Source organism: Carcharodon carcharias, chromosome 38 (assembly GCF_017639515.1).
Source record: "Carcharodon carcharias isolate sCarCar2 chromosome 38, sCarCar2.pri, whole genome shotgun sequence".
In the NCBI taxonomy this organism is placed as follows: Eukaryota; Metazoa; Chordata; class Chondrichthyes; order Lamniformes; family Lamnidae; genus Carcharodon; species Carcharodon carcharias.
In genome coordinates, this window is record NC_054504.1 from 1376580 (window position 1) to 1396841 (window position 20262).

Genomic DNA, 20262 nt, shown 5'->3' on the forward strand with positions numbered 1-20262 from the left:
ACTCCTCGACCCTCAAGTGCCCTCAGAGAGCGGGGTGGTGAGTAACTCCATTCCTGAACCTCAAGAGCGGTCACAGCTCGGGGGGTGGGGGGGGGGGGGGGGAGGACATTCGCCCCAGGGAGGTTATGCTGGAGCGATACACAACACTCGTTAGGCCCCAACTCGAGTACTGTGCGCAGGACGTAACTGCACCGGAGAGGGCACCGAGGCAATTTACAAGGATGTTGCCACCCAGGGTTGGAAAGTTGGAGCGATGGAGGGAAGGCTGGATGGGCTGGGGTTGTTCTCCTTGGGACAGAGAAGGGCTGAGGGGGGTTGGAGCGGGGGAGGTAAATTTGGCGGAGATGCACAAAAGCATGAGGGAACTGGATCGAGCGGAGGGGGAAAGGGGCTTTTCACGAGGTCAGTGACTGGGGAGCAAGGATTTAAAGTGGATTAGTCGAACGATTAGAGAGGGGGGTGGGAGGATGGTGGGAAGATGGTTGTCCCCCCAGAGGGTTGAGGGTGGGGGGTCTGGAACTCACTCCCTGAAAGCGGTGGTAGAAGCAGAGACCCTCAGCTCATTGAAAAGGTGTCTGGTTGTGCACCTGAGTTGCGGTAAGCTACTGGGCTATGGGCCTAAGGCTGCAGAGTGAGGGAGAAGGCTGGTTGGCTCGTTCTTTGGCCAATACAGACAGGATGGGCCAAGTAGCCTCCTTCTGTGCTGTAAACTTGCTACAGTTCTGTTTGAGGACTCAAAGCCTCGACTGACCCTCTCTCCACCCCTCACTCTCAGGCAGCGCGTTCCAGATCCTAACCCCCTCGCTGTGTGAAAAAGTTCCTCCTCGTGTCTCCGTCGCTCCTTTTACCCATCGCCTTCAATCTGTGTCACTCTGATTCTCGAACCTTCCCCCAATGGGAACAGATTTTTAAATCTCATTCATGGGATGTGGGCATCGCTGGCTGGGCCCAGCATTTGTTGCCCGTCCCTAATTTCCCCTTGAGAAGGTGGTGGGCGAGCCTACTTCTTGAGCTTCTGCGGTCCCCGTGTGGTGTAGGTACACCCACGGCGCTGTTGGGGAGGGAGTTCCAGGATTTTGTCCCCGTGTGGTGTAGGTACACCCACGGCGCTGTTAGGGAGGAAGATCCAGGATTTTGTCCCTTGTGGTGTAGGTACACCCACGGCGCTGTTAGGGAGGGAGTTCCAGGATTTTGTCCGTGTGGTGTAGGTACACCCACGGCGCTGTTAGGGAGGGAGCTCCAGGATTTTGTCCTGTGTGGTGTAGGTACACCCACGGCGCTGTTAGGGAGGGAGGTCCAGGATTTTGACCCCAGCGACAGTGAAGGAACGGCCGATATATTTCCAAGTCAGGGATGAGTGAGGGGCTCAGAGGGGAAATTCCAGGTGGTGGTGTTCCCCATGCGTCTGCTGCCCTCGTGCTTCTAGATGGTAGAGGCTGTGGGTTTGGGCGGCGCTGTCGAAGGAGCCTTGGTGAGTTGCTGCAGTGCATCTTGTAGATGGTACACACGCTGCTGCCACTGTGCGTCGGAGGTGGAGGGAGTGAATGTTGGTGGATGGGGTGCCGATCGAGCGGAGCTGCTTTGTCCTGGATGGTGTCGAGCTTCTTGAGTGTTGTGGGAGCCGCACTCATCCAGGTAGGTGGGGAGTGTCCCATCACACTCCTGACTTGTGCCTTGTAGATGGTGGACAGGTTTTGGGGAGTCAGGAGGGTCCACTAGCCCCCGCTTCACTTGCCCTCAAACCGCAGAAGATGACAAACAGTGAGTTAGAGACAGGAGGAATGCGAGACAGGCAAGTCGTACCTTGGTGTCGCTGAGCCTTCCGACCACACTGGAGTCCGATAGGACTTCTGAAACACAGGAGGCGGGAGAGCTGAGGTCATCCCATGGCAAGTCTGAAGCTTAACTTAACCCAACAACGCTCCAGTCACTGTAACCTCCTCCAGCCCTTACACGCCTCCCTATCTCTGTAACCTCCTCCAGCCCCTACACCCCTCCCTAACTCTGTAAACTCCTCCAGTCCCTACAACCCTCCCTATCTCTGTAACCTCCTCCAGCCCCTACAACCCGCCCTATCTCTGTAACCTCCTACAGCCCCTACAACCCTCCCTATTTCTGTAACCTCCTCCAGCCCCCTACACCCCTCCCTATCTCTGTAACCTCCTCCAGTCCCTACACCCCTCCCTATCTCTGTAACCTCCTCCAGCCCCTACAACCCACCCTATCTCTGTAACCTCCTCCAGCCCCTACAACCCTATCTCTGTAACCTCCACAAGCCCCTACAACCCTCCCTATCTCTGTAACCTTCTCCAGCCCCTACAACCCTACCTATCTCTGTAACCTCCTCCAGCCCCTAAAACCCTCCCTATCTCTGAAACCTTCTCCAGCCCCTACAACCCTCCCTATCTCTGTAACCTCCTCCAGCCCCTACAACCCTCCCTATCTCTGTAAACTACTCCAGACCGCTACACCCCTCCATATCTCTGTAACCTCCTCCAGCTCCTACAACCCTCCCTATCTCTGTAACCTCCTCCAGCCCTTACAACCCTCCCTATCTCTGTAACCTCCTCCAGCCCCTACAACCCTCCCTATCTCTGTAACCTCCTCAAGCCCCTACACCCCTCCCTATCACTGTAACCTCATCCAGCCCCAAACCCCTCCCTATCTCTGTAAACTCCTCCAGCCCCTCCAAACCTCCCTATCTCAGTAACCTCCTCCAGTCCCTACAACCCTCCCTATCTCTGTAACCTCCTCCAGTCCCTACAACCCTCCCTATCTCTGTAACCTCCTCCAGGCCCTACAACCCTCCCTATCTCTGTAACCTCCTCCAGCCCCTACAACCCTCCCTATCTCTGTAACCTCCTCCAGCCCCTACAACCCTCCCTATCTCTGTAACCTTCTCCAGCCCCTACAACCCTCCCTATCTCTGTAACCTCCTCCAGTCCCTACAACCCTCCCTATCTCTGTAACCTCCTCCAGCCCCTACAACCCTCCCTATCTCTGTAACCTCCTCCAGCCCCTACACCCCTCCCTATCACTGTAACCTCATCCAGCCCCAAACCCCACCCTATCTCTGTAAACTCCTCCAGCCCCTCCAAACCTCCCTATCTCTGTAACCTCCTCCAGTCCCTACAACCCTCCCTATCTCTGTAACCTCCTCCAGTCCCTACAACCCTCCCTATCTCTGTAACCTCCTCCAGTCCCTACAACCCTGCCTATCTCTGTAACTTTATCGAGCCCCTACAAACCTCCCTATCTCTGTAACCTCCTCCAGCCCCGACACCCCTCCATATCTCTGTAACCTCCTTCAGCCCCTACAACCCTCCCTAGCTCTGTAACCTCCTCCAGCCTCTAAACCCCTCCCTATCTCTGTAACCTCCTCCAGCTGCTACATCCCTTCCTATCTCTGTAACATGTTCCAGCCCCTACACCCCTCCCTATCTCTGTAACCTCCTCCAGCCCCTACACCCATCCCTATCTCTGTAACCTCCTCCAGCCCCAACACCCCTCCCTATCACAGTAACCTCCTCCAGCCCCTAAACCCCTCCCTATCTCTGTAAATTCCTCCAGCCCATACAACCCTCCCTATCTCTGTAACCTCCTCCAGTCCCAACAACCCTCCCTATCTCTGTAACCACCTCCAGCCCCTACACCCGTCCCTATCTCTGTAACCTCCTCCAGCCCCTACAACCCTCCCTATCTCTGTAACCTCCTCCAGCCCCTACAACCCTCCGTATCTCTGTAACCTCCTCCAGCCGCCTACACGCCTCCATATCACTGTAACCTCCTCCAGCCCCTACAACCCTCCCTATCTCTGTAACCTCCTCCAGCCCCTGCAACCCTCCCTATCTCTGTAACCTCCTCCAGTCCCTACAACCCTGCCTATCTCTGTAACCTCCTCCAGCCCCTACAACCCGCCCTATCTCTGTAACCTCCTCCAGCCCCTACAACCCTCCCTATCTCTGTAACCTCCTCCAGTCCCTACAACCCTCCCTATCTCTAACCTCCTCCAGTCACTACAACCCTCCCTATCTCTGTAAACTCCTCCAGCCCCTACAACCCACCCTATCTCTGTAACCTCCTCCAGCCCCTACAACCCTATCTCTGTAACCTCCTCAAGCCCCTACAACCCTCCCTATCTCTGTAACCTCCTCCAGCCCCTACAACCCTCCCTATCTCTGTAACCTCCTCCAGCCCCTACAACCCTCCCTATCTCTGTAACCTTCTCCAGCCCCTACAACCCTCCCTATATCTGTAACCTCCTCCAGCCCCTACAACCCTCCCTATCTCTGTAACCTACTCCAGACCCCTACACCCCTCCATATCTCTGTAACCTCCTCCAGCCCCTACAACCCTCCCTATCTCTGTAACTTCCTCCAGCCCCTACAACCCTCCCTATCTCTGTAACCTCCTCCAGCCCCTACACCCCTCCCTATCACTGTAACCTCATCCAGCCCCAAACCCCTCCCTATCTCTGTAAACTCCTCCAGCCCCTCCAAACCTCCCTATCTCTGTAACCTCCTCCAGTCCCTACAACCCTCCCTATCTCTGTAACCTCCTCCAGCCCCTACAACCCTCACTATCTCTGTAACCTCCTCCAGCCCCTACAACCCTCCCTATCTCTGTAAACTCCTCCAGCCCCTACAACCCTCCCTATCTCTGTAACCTCCTCCAGCCCCTACAACCCTCCCTATCTCTGTAACCTCCTCCAGCCTCTACAACCCTCCCTATCTCTGTAACCTACTCCAGCCCCTACAACCCTCCCTATCTCTGTAACCTCCTCCAGCCCCTACAACCCTCCCTATCTCTGTAACCTACTCCAGCCCCTACAACCCTCCCTATCTCTGTAACCTCCTCCAGCCCCTACAACGCTCCCTATCTCTGTAACCTCCTCCAGCCCCTACAACCCTCCCTATCTCTGTAACCTCCTCCAGCCCCTACAACCCTCCCTATCTCTGTAACCTCCTTCAGCCCCTACAACCCTCCCTAGCTCTGTAACCTCCTCCAGCCTCTAAACCCCTCCCTATCTCTGTAACCTCCTCCAGCTGCTACACCCCTTCCTATCTCTGTAACCTCCTCCAGCCCCTACACCCCTCCCTATCACTGTAACCTCATCCAGCCCCAAACCCCTCCCTATCTCTGTAAACTCCTCCAGTCCCTCCAAACCTCCCTATCTCTGTAACCTCCTCCAGTCCCTACAACCCTCCCTATCTCTGTAACCTCCTCCAGCCCCTACAACTCTCCCTATCTCTGTAACCTCCTCCAGCCCCTACAACCCTCCCTATCTCTGTAACCTCCTCCAGTCCCTACAACCCTCCCTATCTCTGTAACCTCCTCCAGTCCCTACAACCCTCCCTATCTCTGTAACCTCCTCCAGCCCCTACAACCCTCCCTATCTCTGTAACCTCCTCCAGCCCCTACAACCATCCCTATCTCTGTAACCTCCTCCAGCCCCTACAACCCTCCCTATCTCTGTAACCTTCTCCAGCCCCTCCAAACCTCCCTATCTCTGTAACCTCCTCCAGTCCCTAAAACCCACCCTATCTCTGTAACCTCCTCCAGTCCCTAGAACCCTCCCTATCTCTCTAATCTCCTTCAGCCCCTACAACCCTCCATATCTCTGTAACCTCCTCCAGCCCCTACAACCCTCCCTATTTCTGTAACCTCCTCCAGCTCCTACAACCCGCCCTATCTCTGTAACCTCCTCCAGACCCTACAACCCTCCCTAACTCTGTAACCTCCTCCAGCCCCTACAACCCTCCCTATCTCTGTAACCTCCTCCAGCCCCTACACCCCTCCCTATCTCTGTAACCTTCTCCAGCCCCTACATCCCTCCCTATCTCTGTAACCTCCTCCAGCCCCTACAACGCTCCCTATCTCTGTAACCTCCTCCAGCCCCTACAACCCTCCCTATCTCTGTAACCTCCTCCAGCCCCTACAACCCTCCCTATCTCTGTAACCTCCTTCAGCCCCTACAACCCTCCCTAGCTCTGTAACCTCCTCCAGCCTCTAAACCCCTCCCTATCTCTGTAACCTCCTCCAGCCCCTACAACGCTCCCTATCTCTGTAACCTCCTTCAGCCCCTACAACCCTCCCTAGCTCTGTAACCTCCTCCAGCCTCTAAACCCCTCCCTATCTCTGTAACCTCCTCCAGCTGCTACACCCCTTCCTATCTCTGTAACATGTTCCAGCCCCTACACCCCTCCCTATCTCTGTAACTTCCTCCAGCCCCTACACCCCTCCCCATCTCTGTAACATCCTCCAGCCCCTACACCCCTCCTTATCTCTGTAACCTCCTCCAGCCCCTACACCCCTCCCTATCTCTGTAACCTCCTCCAGCCCCTAAACCCCTCACTAACTCTGTAACCTCCTCCAGCCCCTACACCCCTCACTAACTCTGTAACCTCCTCCAGCCCCTACAACCCTCCCTATCTCCGTAACCTCCTCAAGCCCCTACAACCCTCCCTCTCTCTGTAACATCCTCCAGCCCCTACAACCCTCCCTACCTCTGTAACCTCCTCCAGACCCTACAACCCTCCCTATCTCTGTAACCTCCTCCAACTCCTACACCCCTCCCTATCTCTGGAACCTCCTCCAGCCTCTACAACCCTCCCTATCTCTGTAACCTCCTCCAGCCCCTACGACCCTCCCTATCCCTGTAACCTCCTCCAGCCCCCTACACCCCTCCCTATCTCTGTAACCTCCTCCAGTCCCTACAACCCTCCCAATCTCTGTAACCTCCTACAACCCTCTGAAATCTCTGCGCTCCTTCAATTCCAGCCCCTTGAGCATCCCCCGATTCCCATCGCTCCACCATTGGCAGCCGGGCCTTCAGCTGCCTGGGGACCCTCAGCTGTGGAACTCCCTCCCTAAACCTCTCCGCACCCCCTCTCTCACCCCTCCTTCAAGACGCTTCTTAAAACCGACCTCCTCGACCAAGGTTGTAGTTACCTCTCCCCACGATACCGAGTCAGATGGTTGTGAGTTCAAATGTTGAACATGAACACCTCACCTGACACCATGGATCAGCGCTGAGGGAGCACCACACTCTCGGAGGGTCACTGCTGAGGGAGCGCCACACTGTCGGAGGGTCAGTGCTGAGGGAAGCTGCACTGTCGGAGGGTCAGTGCTGAGGGAGCGCCGCGCTGTCGGAGGGTCAGTGCTGAGGGAGCGCCGCACTGTCGGAGGGTCAGTGCTGAGGGAGAGCCGCACTGTCGGAGGGTCAGTGCTGAGGGACGCCACACTGTCGGAGGGTCAGTGCTGAGGGAGAGCCGCACTGTCGGAGAGTCAGTGCTGAGGGAGCGCCACACTGTCGGAGGGTCAGTGTTGAGGGAGCGCCACACTGTGGGAGGGTCAGTGATGAGGGAGCGCCGCACTGTCGGAGGGTCAGTGCTGAGGGAGCGCCGCACTGTCGGAGGGTCAGTGCTGAGGGAGCGCCGCACTGTCGGAGGGTCAGTGCTGAGGGAGCGCCGCACTGTCGGAGGGTCAGTGCTGAGGGAGCGCCGCACTGTCGGAGGGTCAGTGCTGAGGGAGCGCCGCACTGTCGGAGGGTCAGTGCTGAGGGAGCGCCGCACTGTCGGAGGGTCAGTGCTGAGGGAGCGCCGCACTGTCGGAGGGTCAGTGCTGAGGGAGCGCCGCAATGTCGGAGGGTCAGTGCTGAGGGAGCGCCGCACTGTCGGAGGGTCAGTGCTGAGGGAGCGCCGCACTGTCGGAGGGTCAGTGCTGAGGGAGCGCCGCACTGTCGGATGGTCAGTGCTGAGGGAGCGCCGCACTGTCGGAGGGTCAGTGCTGAGGGAGCGCCGCACTGTCGGAGGGTCAGTGCTGAGGGAGCAGGGCACTGTCGGAGGGTCAGTGCTGAGGGAGCGCCGCACTGTCGCAGGGTCAGTGCTGAGGGAGCGCCGCACTGTCGGAGGGTCAGTGCTGAGGGAGCGCCGCACTGTCGGAGGGTCAGTGCTGAGGGAGCGCCGCACTGTCGGAGGGTCAGTGCTGAGGGAGCGCCGCTCTGTCGGAGGGTCAGTGCTGAGGGAGCGGCGCTCTGTCGGAGGGTCAGTTCTGAGGGAGTGCCGCTCTGTCGGAGGGTCAGTGCTGAGGGAGCGCCGCTCTGTCGGAGGGTCAGTGCTGAGGGAGCGCTGCACTATCCCGGTCACTCCCACTGTACACAATCCCAATGGACCCAAACCCCTTCCCGTTCACTCCCACCGTACACAATCCCAATGGACCCAAACCCCTTCCCGTTCGCTCCCACTGTACACAATCCCAATGGACCCAAACCCCTTCCCGCTCACTCCCACTGTACACAATCCCAATGGACCCAAACCCCTTCCCGTTCACTCCCACTGTACACAATCCCAATGGACCCAACACCCTTCTCGTTCACTCCCACCGTACAAAATCCCAATGGACCCAAACCCCTTCCTGTTCATTCCCACTGTACACAATCCCAATGGACCCAAACCCCTTCCCGTTCATTCCCACCGTACATTATCCCAATGAACCCAAACCCATTCCCGTTCATTCCCACTGTACACAATCCCAATGGACCCAACCCCCTTCTCGTTCACTCACACTGTACACAAACCCAATGGACCCAAACCCCTTCCCGTTCACTCCCACCGTACACAATCCCAATGGACCCAAACCCCTTCCCGTTCACTCCCTCTGTACACAATCCCAATGGACCCAAACCCCTCCGTGTTCCCATTCTCACCTTTGAGGGCGTACTTGTGTCCTGAGGATGAGTGAACCTGCAGGAACTTTGATCGGTTTTCCAGGATGAGTTTGATGTCCATCTTCACAGCTTGTTCAAACATGTAGTTACAGAACTGCTCCTTGACAAAACCAGGGCTGGCCACAAGGACACACTTCACCACTGTGAGAGGGGGAGGAGTGGGGGGGTTGGGGGGGGAAGTGAGAGAGAGAGAGAGACAGAGAGTGAGAGAGGGGGTGGGGAGGGCGGGCAAGGGGGGGGAGGGCGGGCGAGAGAGAGGGGGTGGGAGTGAGCACGAATAGGGGAGGGAGGGAGGGACAGGGAGAAAGAGGGAGGGACAGGGAGAATGTGAGTAAGGGAGACAGAGGGAGAGTCATGAATTGGATATCAGAGGGAACAAATGAATGAAAGAGAGCACAAGAAAGACACAGGTGTGCGCAAATACGCGCACATGCACAAACACGCACGCGCACACACACAAACCCGCGCGCGCACACACACAAACGCGCGCGCACACGCGCGCACACACACAAACACGTGCAGACACAATGATGTGCACACTCACACACCCACGGGCTCACACTTGCCCCTTCGTACTCAGACACACGATGGTACACAGTGAGATTGCGTCCACATTCAGAGCTCTGGCCTGTAAACACCTCACCTACCATCGAAGTTAATGTGTCGAATGATTCCTTGCATCACAGATTCGTAAAATTTTTCCAGCGCCTAGAAACCAAACAGGAGGAGAAGTCACCTTCATCGGTCTGTTCCTCAAATACTTTTTAAACGGTGAATCATAACAGCTCAGGTTCAAAACAATTCGCAGTGTCACGGTGCGTTAGATACACTGTCCTTTCCCCCTCTGGGACCGGGTGTCACAGTGCGTTAGATACACTGTCCCTTCCCCCTCTGGGACCGGGTGTCACAGTGCGTTAGATACACTGTCCTTTCCCCCTCTGGGACCGGGTGTCACAGTGCGTTAGATACACTGTCCCTTCCCCCTCTGGGACTGTGTGTCACAGTGCGTTAGATACACTGTCCTTTCCCCCTCTGGGACCGGGTGTCACAGTGCGTTAGATACACTGTCCTTTCCCCCTCTGGGACTGGGTGTCACAGTGCGTTAGATACAATGTCCTTTCCCCCTCTGGGACCGGGTGTCACAGTGCGTTAGATACACTGTCCCTTCCCCCTCTGGGACTGTGTGTCACAGTGCGTTAGATACACTGTCCTTTCCCCCTCTGGGACCGGGTGTCACAGTGTGTTAGATACACTGTCCCTTCCCCCTCTGGGACTGTGTGTCACAGTGCGTTAGATACAATGTCCTTTCCCCCTCTGGGACTGTGTGTTACAGTGCATTAGATACACTGTCCTTTCCCGCTCTGGGACTGTGTGTCACAGTGCGTTAGATACACTGTCCTTTCCCCCTCTGGGACCGGGTGTCACAGTGCGTTAGATACACTGTCCTTTCCCCCTCTGGGACCGGGTGTCACAGTGCGTTAGATACACTGTCCTTTCCCCCTCTGGGACTGTGTGTTACAGTGCGTTAGATACACTGTCCTTTCCCCCTCTGGGACTGTGTGTCACAGTGCGTTAGATACACTGTCCTTCCCCCACCTCCCACACACCGGGACTGAGGTGGGGGCCGCTGTGCCATACCTTGTCGTGTTGCGTGCAGCTCCCTTTGCGTTTCCGAGGGATGGTGGTCTCCACCTTGGCCCGGAGGACTGTCATGCTGGACGTGACCAGGCAGATGTGTGCCAGCCCCTCCTGCATGACAACTGCCCCCACATCCGCGCTGTGGCCTGGGTCACAGGCCTGTTCTGGAGGGAGAGAGGAGAGGGGAGGTCAGCCACTCGATTGACCAGCGTCCCGCAACAGGAGGGCGTTCGGCCCTTCCAGCCTCTTCTGCTCTTCCGCGGTTGGAGGGAGCGACTGGACTAACTAACCCGAGTTCAAACCCGCCCGACGTGGCCAATTCTTCTCCCTGCACAATGTTCAGCCCCTTTCACCACTCCTCAGATACTGAAGCAGCCCCATGTCCGAATGCAGCAAGACCTGGACAATGTCCAGGCTCGAAGCTGACAAGGGGTGAGTAACATTCCCACCCACACACAAGTACCAGGCAATGACCATCTCCAACAAGAGAGAATCCAACCATCACCCCCTTGACATTCAACGGCATTACCATCACTGAATCCCCCCACTATCAACATCCTGGGGGTTACCATTGACCAGAAACTGAACTGGACCCAGCCATATAAACACTGTGGCTACAAGAGCAGGTCAGAGGCTGGGAATCCTGCGGAGAGTAACACACCTCCTGACTCCCCCCAAAGCCTGTCCACCATCTACAAGGCACCAGTCAGGAGTGTGATGGGATACTCCCCACTTGCCTGGATGAGTGCGGCTCCCACAACACTCAAAAAGCTCGACACCATCCAGGACAAAGCAGCCCCCCCCCCACTCGATCGGCACCCCGTCCACAAACATTCACTCCCTCCACCACCGACGCACAGTAGCAGCAGCGTGTGTACCATCTACAAGATGGACTGCAGCAACTCGTCAAGGCTCCTTCGACAGCGCCGCCCAAACCCACCACCTCGACCGTCGAGAAGGACGAGGGCAGCAGACACATGGGGAACACCCACCACCTGGAAGTTCCCCTCCGAGCCCCTCACCATGCCGACTTGGAAATATATCGGCCGTTCCTTCACTGTCGCTGGGTCAAAATCCTGGAACTACCACCCTAACAGCGCCGTGGGTGTACCTCCACCACACGGGACAAAATCCTGGAACTCCCTCCATAACAGCACTGTGGGTGTACCTACACCACATGGACGAAATCCTGGTACTCCCTCCCTAACAGCGCTGTGGGTGTACCTACACCACATGGACAAAATCGTGGAACTCCCTCCCTAACAGCGCCGTGGGTGTACCTACACCTCACGGGACAAAATCCTGGAAGTCCCTCCCTAACAGCGCCGTGGGTGTACCTACACCACACATGGACAAAATCCTGGAACTCCCTCCCTAACAGCGCTGTGGGTGTACCTACACCACACGGGACAAAATCCTGGAACTCCCTCCCTAACAGCGCCGTGGGTGTACCTACACCACACGGACAAAATCCTGGAACTCACGCCCTAACAGCGCCGTGGGTGTACCTACACTACACGGACAAAATCCTGGAACTCCCTCCCTAACAGCACCGTGGGTGTACCTACACCACACGGGACAAAATCCTAGAACTCCCTCCCTAACAGCGCCATGGGTGTACCTACACCACACGGGGACAAAATCTTGGAACTCCCTCCCTAACAGCGCCGTGGGTGTACCTACACCACACGGACAAAATCCTGGAACTCCCTCCCTAACAGCACCGTGGGTGTACTTACACCACACGGGACAAAATCCTGGAACTACCTCCCTAACAGCGCCGTGGGTGTACCTACACCACACGGGACAAAATCCTGGAACTCCCTCCCTAACAGCGCCGTGGGTGTACCTACACCACACGGGACAAAATCCTGGAACTCCCTCCCTAACAGCGCTGTGGGTGTACCTACACCACTCGGGGCTGCAGCGGCTCAAGATGGCGGCTCACCCTCCACCTTCTCGAGGGGCAAGTAGGGATGGGCAATAAATAATGGCCCAGCTAGTGACAGCCCACATCCTGTGAACAAATATTAAAAAATAAGATGGAGGAGGATGGGAAGGGTGGGAGAAGGGTGGGTTACAGGTGCTGATGGAGGGAACGCACCGATTCGATCGAGCACGATGCTGTCCCACTGTTTCTTTGCCAGGGTAAACTTCCGGTTTAGCTCGAGCTCAATGGTGTGATAGGCCCCCATCTGTAATCCAAAGTGAGGGAGCATCAGTTATTCTGTATATAAACCACCCCCCCAACCAAACCCCTCAATTAGTTTCCAATCTGTAACTCACACCCGGGTATCTGGAATTCTTTATATAAACGACCCCGAACCCCTCGATTAGATTCCAGTCTGTAACTCACTCCCGGGGATCTGTTATTCTATATATAAACCCCACTGAACCCCTCGATTAGATTCCAGTCTGTAACTCACTCCCGGGTATCTGTGATTCTATATATAAACCACCCTGAACCCCTCGGTTAGATTCCAGTCTGTAACTCACTCCTGGGTATCGGTTATTCTATATATAAACCACCCCGAACCCCTCGATTAGATTCCAGTCTGTAACTCACTCCTGGGTATCTGTTATTCTATATATAAACCACCCTGAACCCCTCGATTAGATTCCAGTCTGTAACTCACTCCCGGGTATCGGTTATTCTATATATAAACCACCCCGAACCCCTCGATTAGATTCCAGTGTGTAACTCACTCCCAGCTATCTGTTATTCTATATATAAACCCCCCCCGAATCCCTCGGTTAGATTCCAGTCTGTAACTCACTCCCAGGCATCTGTTATTATATATATAAACCACCCTGAATCCCTCGATTAGATTCCAGTTTGTAACTCACCCCCGGGTATCTGTTATTCTATATATAAACCACCCCGAACCCGTCAATTAGATTCCAGTCTGTAACTCACTCCCAGGTATCTGTTATTCTATATATAAACCCCTCCGAATCCCTCGGTTAGATTCCAGTCTGTAACTCACTCCCGGGTATCTGTTATTCGATATATAAACCAGCACGAACCCCTCGATTAGATTCCAGTCTGTAACTCACTCCTGAGTGCCTTTTTCTCTATCTAAACCACCTCAAACCCCTCGATTAGATTCCAGTTTGTAACTCACCCCCGGGTATCTGTTATTCTATATATAAACCACCCCGAATCCCTCGATTAGATTCCAGTCTGTAACTCACTCCCAGGCATCTGTTATTATATATATAAATCACCCCGAATCCCTCGATTAGATTCCAGTCTGTAACTCACTCCCGGGTATCGGTTATTCTATATATAAACACCCCGAACCCCTCGATTAGATTCCAGTGTGTAACTCACTCCCAGGTATCTGTTATTCTATATATAAACCCCCCCGAATCCCTCGGTTAGATTCCAGTCTGTAACTCACACTCGGGTATCTGTTATTCTATATATAAACCAGCACGAACCCCTCGATTAGATTCCAGTCTGTAACTCACTCCCGGGTATCTGTTACTCTATATATAAACGACCCCGAACCCCTCGATTAGATTCCAATCTGTAACTCACTCCCGGGTATCTGTTATTCTATATATAAACCACCCTGAACCCCTCGATTAGATTCCAGTCTGTAACTCACACTCGGGTATCTGTTATTCTATATATAAACCACCCTGAACCCCTCGATTAGATTCCAGTCTGTAACTCACACTCGGATATCTGTTATTCTATATATAAACCATCCCGAACCCCTCGGTTAGATTCCAGTCTGTAACTCACTCCGGGGTGTCTGTCATTCTCTATCTAATCCACCTCGAACCCCTGCTCACCTTCACATACTCGTTCTCCTGGATGTTGGTCCCCTTCACACGGAGCATACAGCCCTGGGCGTCGAAGTCAATGGTCTCCACACAGATGGTGAGGGTGGTCCGCACACGGTTACTGCCCACGCTGCCTGTCGAGGACTCGGTCTGCACCTTCCTGTGAGGGAGGGTACCAGCACTGAGAGACGGCACATGCTTGACCGACCCAGGCTCCCCCTTGGCCTCACGCAGAGTGAGCACACGAGGAGGAGGCGGGTAGCGCTCGCGGACGGGCCAAGGATGCTAACCGGTAACAAGAGGGAAATCACCCCTCCCCCTGATCCGTGTGTGTGTGGGTGGGTGGGTGGGGGTGAGGGGTGGGTGTGAGCCGCTCTCCCACGTTCCACCCTCCGTAAACCTCAGCTCGTCCCAAACTCCGCTGCTCCCCCCTGTCCGAACTCGCACCGAGTCCCTCTCACCCCTCACCCCCTGTTTCTCGCTGACTCACACTGGCTCCCGGTCCAGCAACCCCTCCGTTTTCACATTCTCACCCTCGTTTTCAAATCCCCTCCAAGGTCCTCACTACACCCCTCCCTATCTCTGTAACCTCCTCCAGTCCCTACACCCCTCCCTATCTCTGTAACCTCCTCCAGCCCCCTACACCCCTCCCTATCTCTGTAACCTCCTCCAGCCCCCTACACCCCTCCCTATCTCTGTAACCTCCTCCAGCCCCCTACACCCCTCCCTATCTCTGTAACCTCCTCCAGCCCCCTACATCCCTCCCTATCTCTGTAACCTCCTCCAGCACCTACAACCCTCCCTATCTCTGTAACCTCCTCCAGCCCCTACACACATCCCTATCTCTGTAACCTCCGTCAGCCCCTACAACCCTCCCTATCTCTGTAACCTCCTCCAGCCCCTACACCCCTCCCTATCTCTGTAACCTCCTCCAGCCCCTACAACCCTCCCTATCTCTGTAACCTCCTCCAGCCCCTACAACCCTCCCTATCTCTGTAACCTCCTCCAGCCCCTACAACCCTCCCTATCTCTGTAACCTCCTCCAGCCCCTACACCCCTCCCTATCTCTGTAACCTCCTCCAGCCCCTACAACCCTCCCTATCTCTGTAACCTCCGAGATCTCTGCGCTCCTCTGATTCCGGCCTCTCTAGCATCCCCCGATTCCCATCGCTCCGACATTGGCGGCTGGGCCTTCAGCCCTGAGCTCCGGAAATACTTCCCTAAACCTCTCCACCTCTTCCTCTCTCTCTCTCTCTTTGTGTCTCCTCCTTTAAGATGCTCCTTAAAAACCAACCTCTTTGACCAATGTCTCGGTGGCCTGTCCCTAATACTGCCTCACGTGGTTCGGGATCTTAACTTCTCTCGTTCGGCACCTTGCGTGGGGTGTCTTAGTCAATTAAAGATGCCACTTAAATGGGTCAGTGGCTGCGTGGGGTAGGTGTGGAGCGGGAGTGCACTTGGGCTTTTCACTCCCTATTTCTTCAAAGCTGCCCGCTCGCCTCCCCTCGTCCCCAGTCCCTGCCCCCATACCTGAAGGTCGATGCTCGCAGGCTGTCTTGGATCTGGAGCAGGTTATAGGTGTGCCACATATCTTCAGCTTCCTCGGGCATTAGGGTTATCTGGCTGCAGGGGTGAGGGGGTGGTGGGGATGAGGGAAACATGACAGTGAGAGTTCTCAACATCTGCTCCCCTCCCATCCCCCCAACCACCCTTCCTTCATTATGGCAATTCAGAAATCTGGAGTGCAAAGGGACCTGGGGAGTCCTCGTCCAGGATTCCCTTCAGGTTAACTTGCAGGTTGAGTCGGTAGTTAGGAAGGCAAATGAAATGTTGGTGTTTATTTCGAGAGGACCGGAATATAAAAGCAGGGATGTGCCGCTGAGGCTTTATAAGGCTCTGGTCAGACCACGTTTAGAATATTGTGAGCAATTTTGGGCCCCGTGTATCTCAGGAAGGATGTTCTGGCCCTGGAGACGGTCCAGAGGAGGTTCACGAGAACGATCCCAGGAATGAAAGGCTTAACATATGAGGAAGGTTTGAGGACTCTGGGTCTATACTCGATGGAGTTTAGAAGGATGAGGTGGGGGGATCTGATTGAAACTTACAGAATACTGAAAGGCCTGGATAGAGTGGACGTGGGGAAGATGTTTCCATTAGTAGGAGAGACTAGGACCCGAGGGGCACAGCCTCAGAGTAAAGGGAAGACCTTCTGGAACAGAGATGAGGAGAAACTTCTTTAGCCAGAGAGTGGTGAATCTATGGAATTCATTGCCACAGAAGGCTGTGGAGGCCAGGTCATTGAGTGTATTTAAGAGCGAGATAGATAGGTTCTTGATTGGTAAAGGGGGTCAGAGGTTACGGGGAGAAGGCGGGAGAATGGGGTTGAGAAACTTATCAGCCGTGATTGAATGGCGGAGCAGACTCGATGGGCCGAATGGCCTCATCTCTGCTCCTATGTCTTACGGTCAACACACGCTGGGCCCGGCCAGCGCCAAGTCCACATCCTGCGAAGGAATCGAAAAGGAACTGGGGCGCCGGGAAGAGTGGGCTAGGATCCCGGAACACTCCGGACACTGCGCAGCGGGGATAGGGGTTGCAGATTAACCTCAGGTTCCCCCCAACCCCCCTACACCCGCCCCCCCCACCTCTCTGACACCTTGGGAAGCACGGTTACGGGTAGCGTTCCCAGATTTCGTCCCTTCTCCTCTCTTCCCCCCCCCCGACCCACCTCCGGCTGGGAACCAGGGAAGGGGCAGGAGTCCCCTTTGCGGCTCCACGGCCAATGGCTGAACTGCCCTCTCCAGCATTCCCTGGTTACCGCGCTTTACTGTGAGAACATACCCACCCCCCACCCCCCCCACCCCGTTACCAGGAATACCCCCCCCCCCATCACCCACACCCCGCCCCCCCCCGATACTAGGAATACCCCCCCCCATCACCCACACCCACCCTCCGTTACCAGGAATACCCCCCCCCCAATCACCCACACCCACCCTCCGTTACCAGGAATACCCCCCCATCACCCACACCCACCCTCCGTTACCAGGAATACCCCCCCATCACCCACACCCACCCTCCGTTACCAGGAATACCCCCCCATCACCCACACCCACCCTCCGTTACCAGGGATACACACCCCCCCTCCCTCAGTTACCAGGGATACACACCCCTCTCCCTCCCCACTCCCTCGGTTACCAGGGATACGCACCCAGCCCCCCCTCCCTCGGTTACCAGGGATACGCACCCACCCCCCCTCCCTCGGTTACCAGGGATACGCACCCAGCCCCCCCTCCCTCGGTTACCAGGGATACGCACCCAGCCCCCCCTCCCTCGGTTACCAGGGATACGCACCCACCCCCCCTCCCTCGGTTACCAGGGATACGCACCCACCCCCCTCCCTCGGTTACCAGGGATACGCACCCAGCCCCCCCTCCCTCGGTTACCAGGGATACCACCCCCCCCCTCCCTCGGTTACCAGGGATACCACCCCCCCCCCTCCCTCGGTTACCAGGGATACCACCCCCCCCCCCTCCCTCGGTTTCCAGGGATACCACCCCCCCCCTCCCTCGGTTACCAGGGATACCACCCCCCCCCCTCCCTCCGTTACCAGGGATACCACCCCCCCCCTCCCTCGGTTACCAGGGATACCACCCCCCCCCCTCCCTCGGTTACCAGGGATACCCCCCCCCCCCCCCCGTCCCTCGGTTACCAGGGATACCACCCCCCCCTCCCTCGGTTACCAGGGATACCACCCCCCCCCCCCTCGGTTACCAGGGATACCCCCCCCCCCCCCCTCCCTCGGTTACCAGGGATACCACCCCCCCCCCCCTCCCTCGGTTACCAGGGATACCACCCCCCCCCCCTCCCTCGGTTACCAGGGATACCACCACCCCCCCTTCCTCGGTTACCAGGGATACCACCCTCCCCCTCCCTCAGTTACCAGGGATACAACCCTCCTCACCCCGAGTTGTCCTTGTCCATCAATTTGCTGAGCAGCTTCATCCTGAACCCCAGTCCCCGGCCTGAAGCCACCACCCGGTCCTCCCAGAGCCGGTCAGGGTCCTCCCAGAGCCGGCCCGACAGCCACCGCCTCCCCCAAAATGGCTGCCACGAGTGTCCTGGCAGAGGAAAAAAAAACCCTGCCCTGTGATAGCTAGAGGTCCCGCCATCTTTGAGACGGGCCGCCGCGGGAGCCGGGGGTGGTGCGGGCGCAGGCGGATTGGCTGCGCAGTCTGCTCGAACTGCGCATGCCCGGAGCGTGCACGGACGCCGTCCTGCGCAGCCTCCGCCCCGCCCCGCCCCGCCCCGCCCCGCTCCCTCCCTGTGCCCGTCTGAAAGATGGCGGAGCCTCTATTTATCACAGGATCTGCTTTTTTTTTTTGTTGCCAGGATAACAACACGGACGCCATTTCGGGGGCGGGGTTTGTGAGGGAAGCGGTGGCTCCCGGTCCGGGTGTTGGAGGACCTGGAGGACCGGGTGCTGGCGAGAACAGGACGAAACCGCTGAGCAAATTGATGAAGAGGGACAATTGTGGGGGTGGATCCCTGGTAACTGCGGGGGGGGGGGGGGGTGGTATCCCTGGTAACTGAGGGAGGGGGGAGGTGGTATCCCTGGTAACTGAGGGAGGGGGGGTGTGTATCCCTGGTAACTGAGGGAGGGGGGGTGGTATCCCTGGTAACTGAGGGAGGGGGGGTGGTATCCCTGGTAACTGAGGGAGGGGGGGTGGTATCCCTGGTAACTGAGGGAGGGGGGGTGGTATCCCTGGTAACCAAGGGAGGGGGGAGGGGGGTGTGTATCCCTGGTAACTGAGGGAGGTGGGGTGTGTATCCCTGGTAACTGAGGGAGGGGGGGTGTATCCTGGTAACTGATGGGTGGTGGGGTATCCCTGGTAACTGCAGGGGGGGGTGTATCCCTGGTAACTGATGGGTGGTGGGGTATCCCTGGTAACTGCAGGGGGGGGTGTATCCCTGGTAACTGATGGGTGGTGGGGTATCCCTGGTAACTGATGGGTGGTGGGGTATCCCTGGTAACTGATGGGTGGTGGGGTATCCCTGGTAACTGATGGGTGGTGGGGTATCCCTGGTAACTGCAGGGGGGGGTGTATCCCTGGTAACTGATGGGTGGTGGGGTATCCCTGGTAACTGAGGGAGGGGGGGTGTATCCTGGTAACTGATGGGTGGTGGGGTATCCCTGGTAACTGATGGGTGGTGGGGTATCCCTGGTAACTGATGGGTGGTGGGGTATCCCTGGTAACTGCAGGGGGGGGGGTGTATCCCTGGTAACTGATGGGTGGTGGGGTATCCCTGGTAACTGATGGGTGGTGGGGTATCCCTGGTAACTGATGGGTGGTGGGGTATCTCTGGTAACTGATGGGTGGTGGGGTATCTCTGGTAACTGATGGGTGGTGGGGTATCCCTGGTAACTGATGGGTGGTGGGGTATCCCTGGTAACTGATGGGTGGTGGGGTATCCCTGGTAACTGATGGGTGGTGGGGTATCTCTGGTAACTGATGGGTGGTGGGGTATCTCTGGTAACTGATGGGTGGTGGGGTATCTCTGGTAACTGATGGGTGGTGGGGTATCCCTGGTAACTGATGGGTGGTGGGGTATCCCTGGTAACTGATGGGTGGTGGGGTATCCCTGGTAACTGATGGGTGGTGGGGTATCCCTGGTAACTGCGGGGTGGGGTATCCCTGGTAACTGAGGAGGTGGTGGGGGGGGTGGTGGGTAGCCCTTGTGTTTATCCCTTTTCTCCTCTAAAACACGTTTCGGTTTCTGACATTCCTTCCATAACTTCACCCAGTTTGAAAGAAAGAAGCCGGTCGGACTAAATTTGAATTTCAGCAATTCCTTTTTTGTTAAAGTCCGGTGCAAGTGTTCCGAAGAGCTCAGAGTGGACTGCTGCCAGCCTGCTTCAGGCCTGCGGGCTTACCTCTTCACGCGAGGGACAAACTGGCCTCTTCTCCGTCCCACTCGAATGTGCATCTCAACGCTGGGGACAGGAACTCGCCGCATTTTCAACGAACGTCAATTATTTACCCGCTTCTTAGCTTTGTCATCAGGCCGAGTCTGTTCGAGCCTTTTGATTCTTGCCAACAACA

General features: G+C 56.5%; 1 protein-coding gene across 2 annotated transcripts in view; it reads right to left on the reverse strand.

Moving 5' to 3' along the window:
• The window catches only part of pelo (pelota mRNA surveillance and ribosome rescue factor), a 41860-nt gene extending 23563 nt beyond the window's left edge, over positions 1-18297 (reverse strand). Inside the window, exons 1-8 of one of the 2 annotated variants that reach the window (XM_041180032.1) lie at positions 18123-18297; positions 15692-15784; positions 14171-14321; positions 12471-12561; positions 10367-10530; positions 9376-9436; positions 8708-8869; positions 1804-1850 (exon numbers count right to left, since the gene is read on the reverse strand). In XM_041180032.1, the coding sequence (XP_041035966.1) occupies positions 1804-1850; positions 8708-8869; positions 9376-9436; positions 10367-10530; positions 12471-12561; positions 14171-14321; positions 15692-15784; positions 18123-18163 (810 nt within the window). In that variant the 5' untranslated portion in view covers positions 18164-18297. The remainder of the gene's footprint in view (positions 1-1803; positions 1851-8707; positions 8870-9375; positions 9437-10366; positions 10531-12470; positions 12562-14170; positions 14322-15691; positions 15785-18122) is intronic. The other variant, XM_041180031.1, reaches the window with a different exon arrangement.
• Between the last annotated feature and the right edge of the window lie 1965 nt (positions 18298-20262).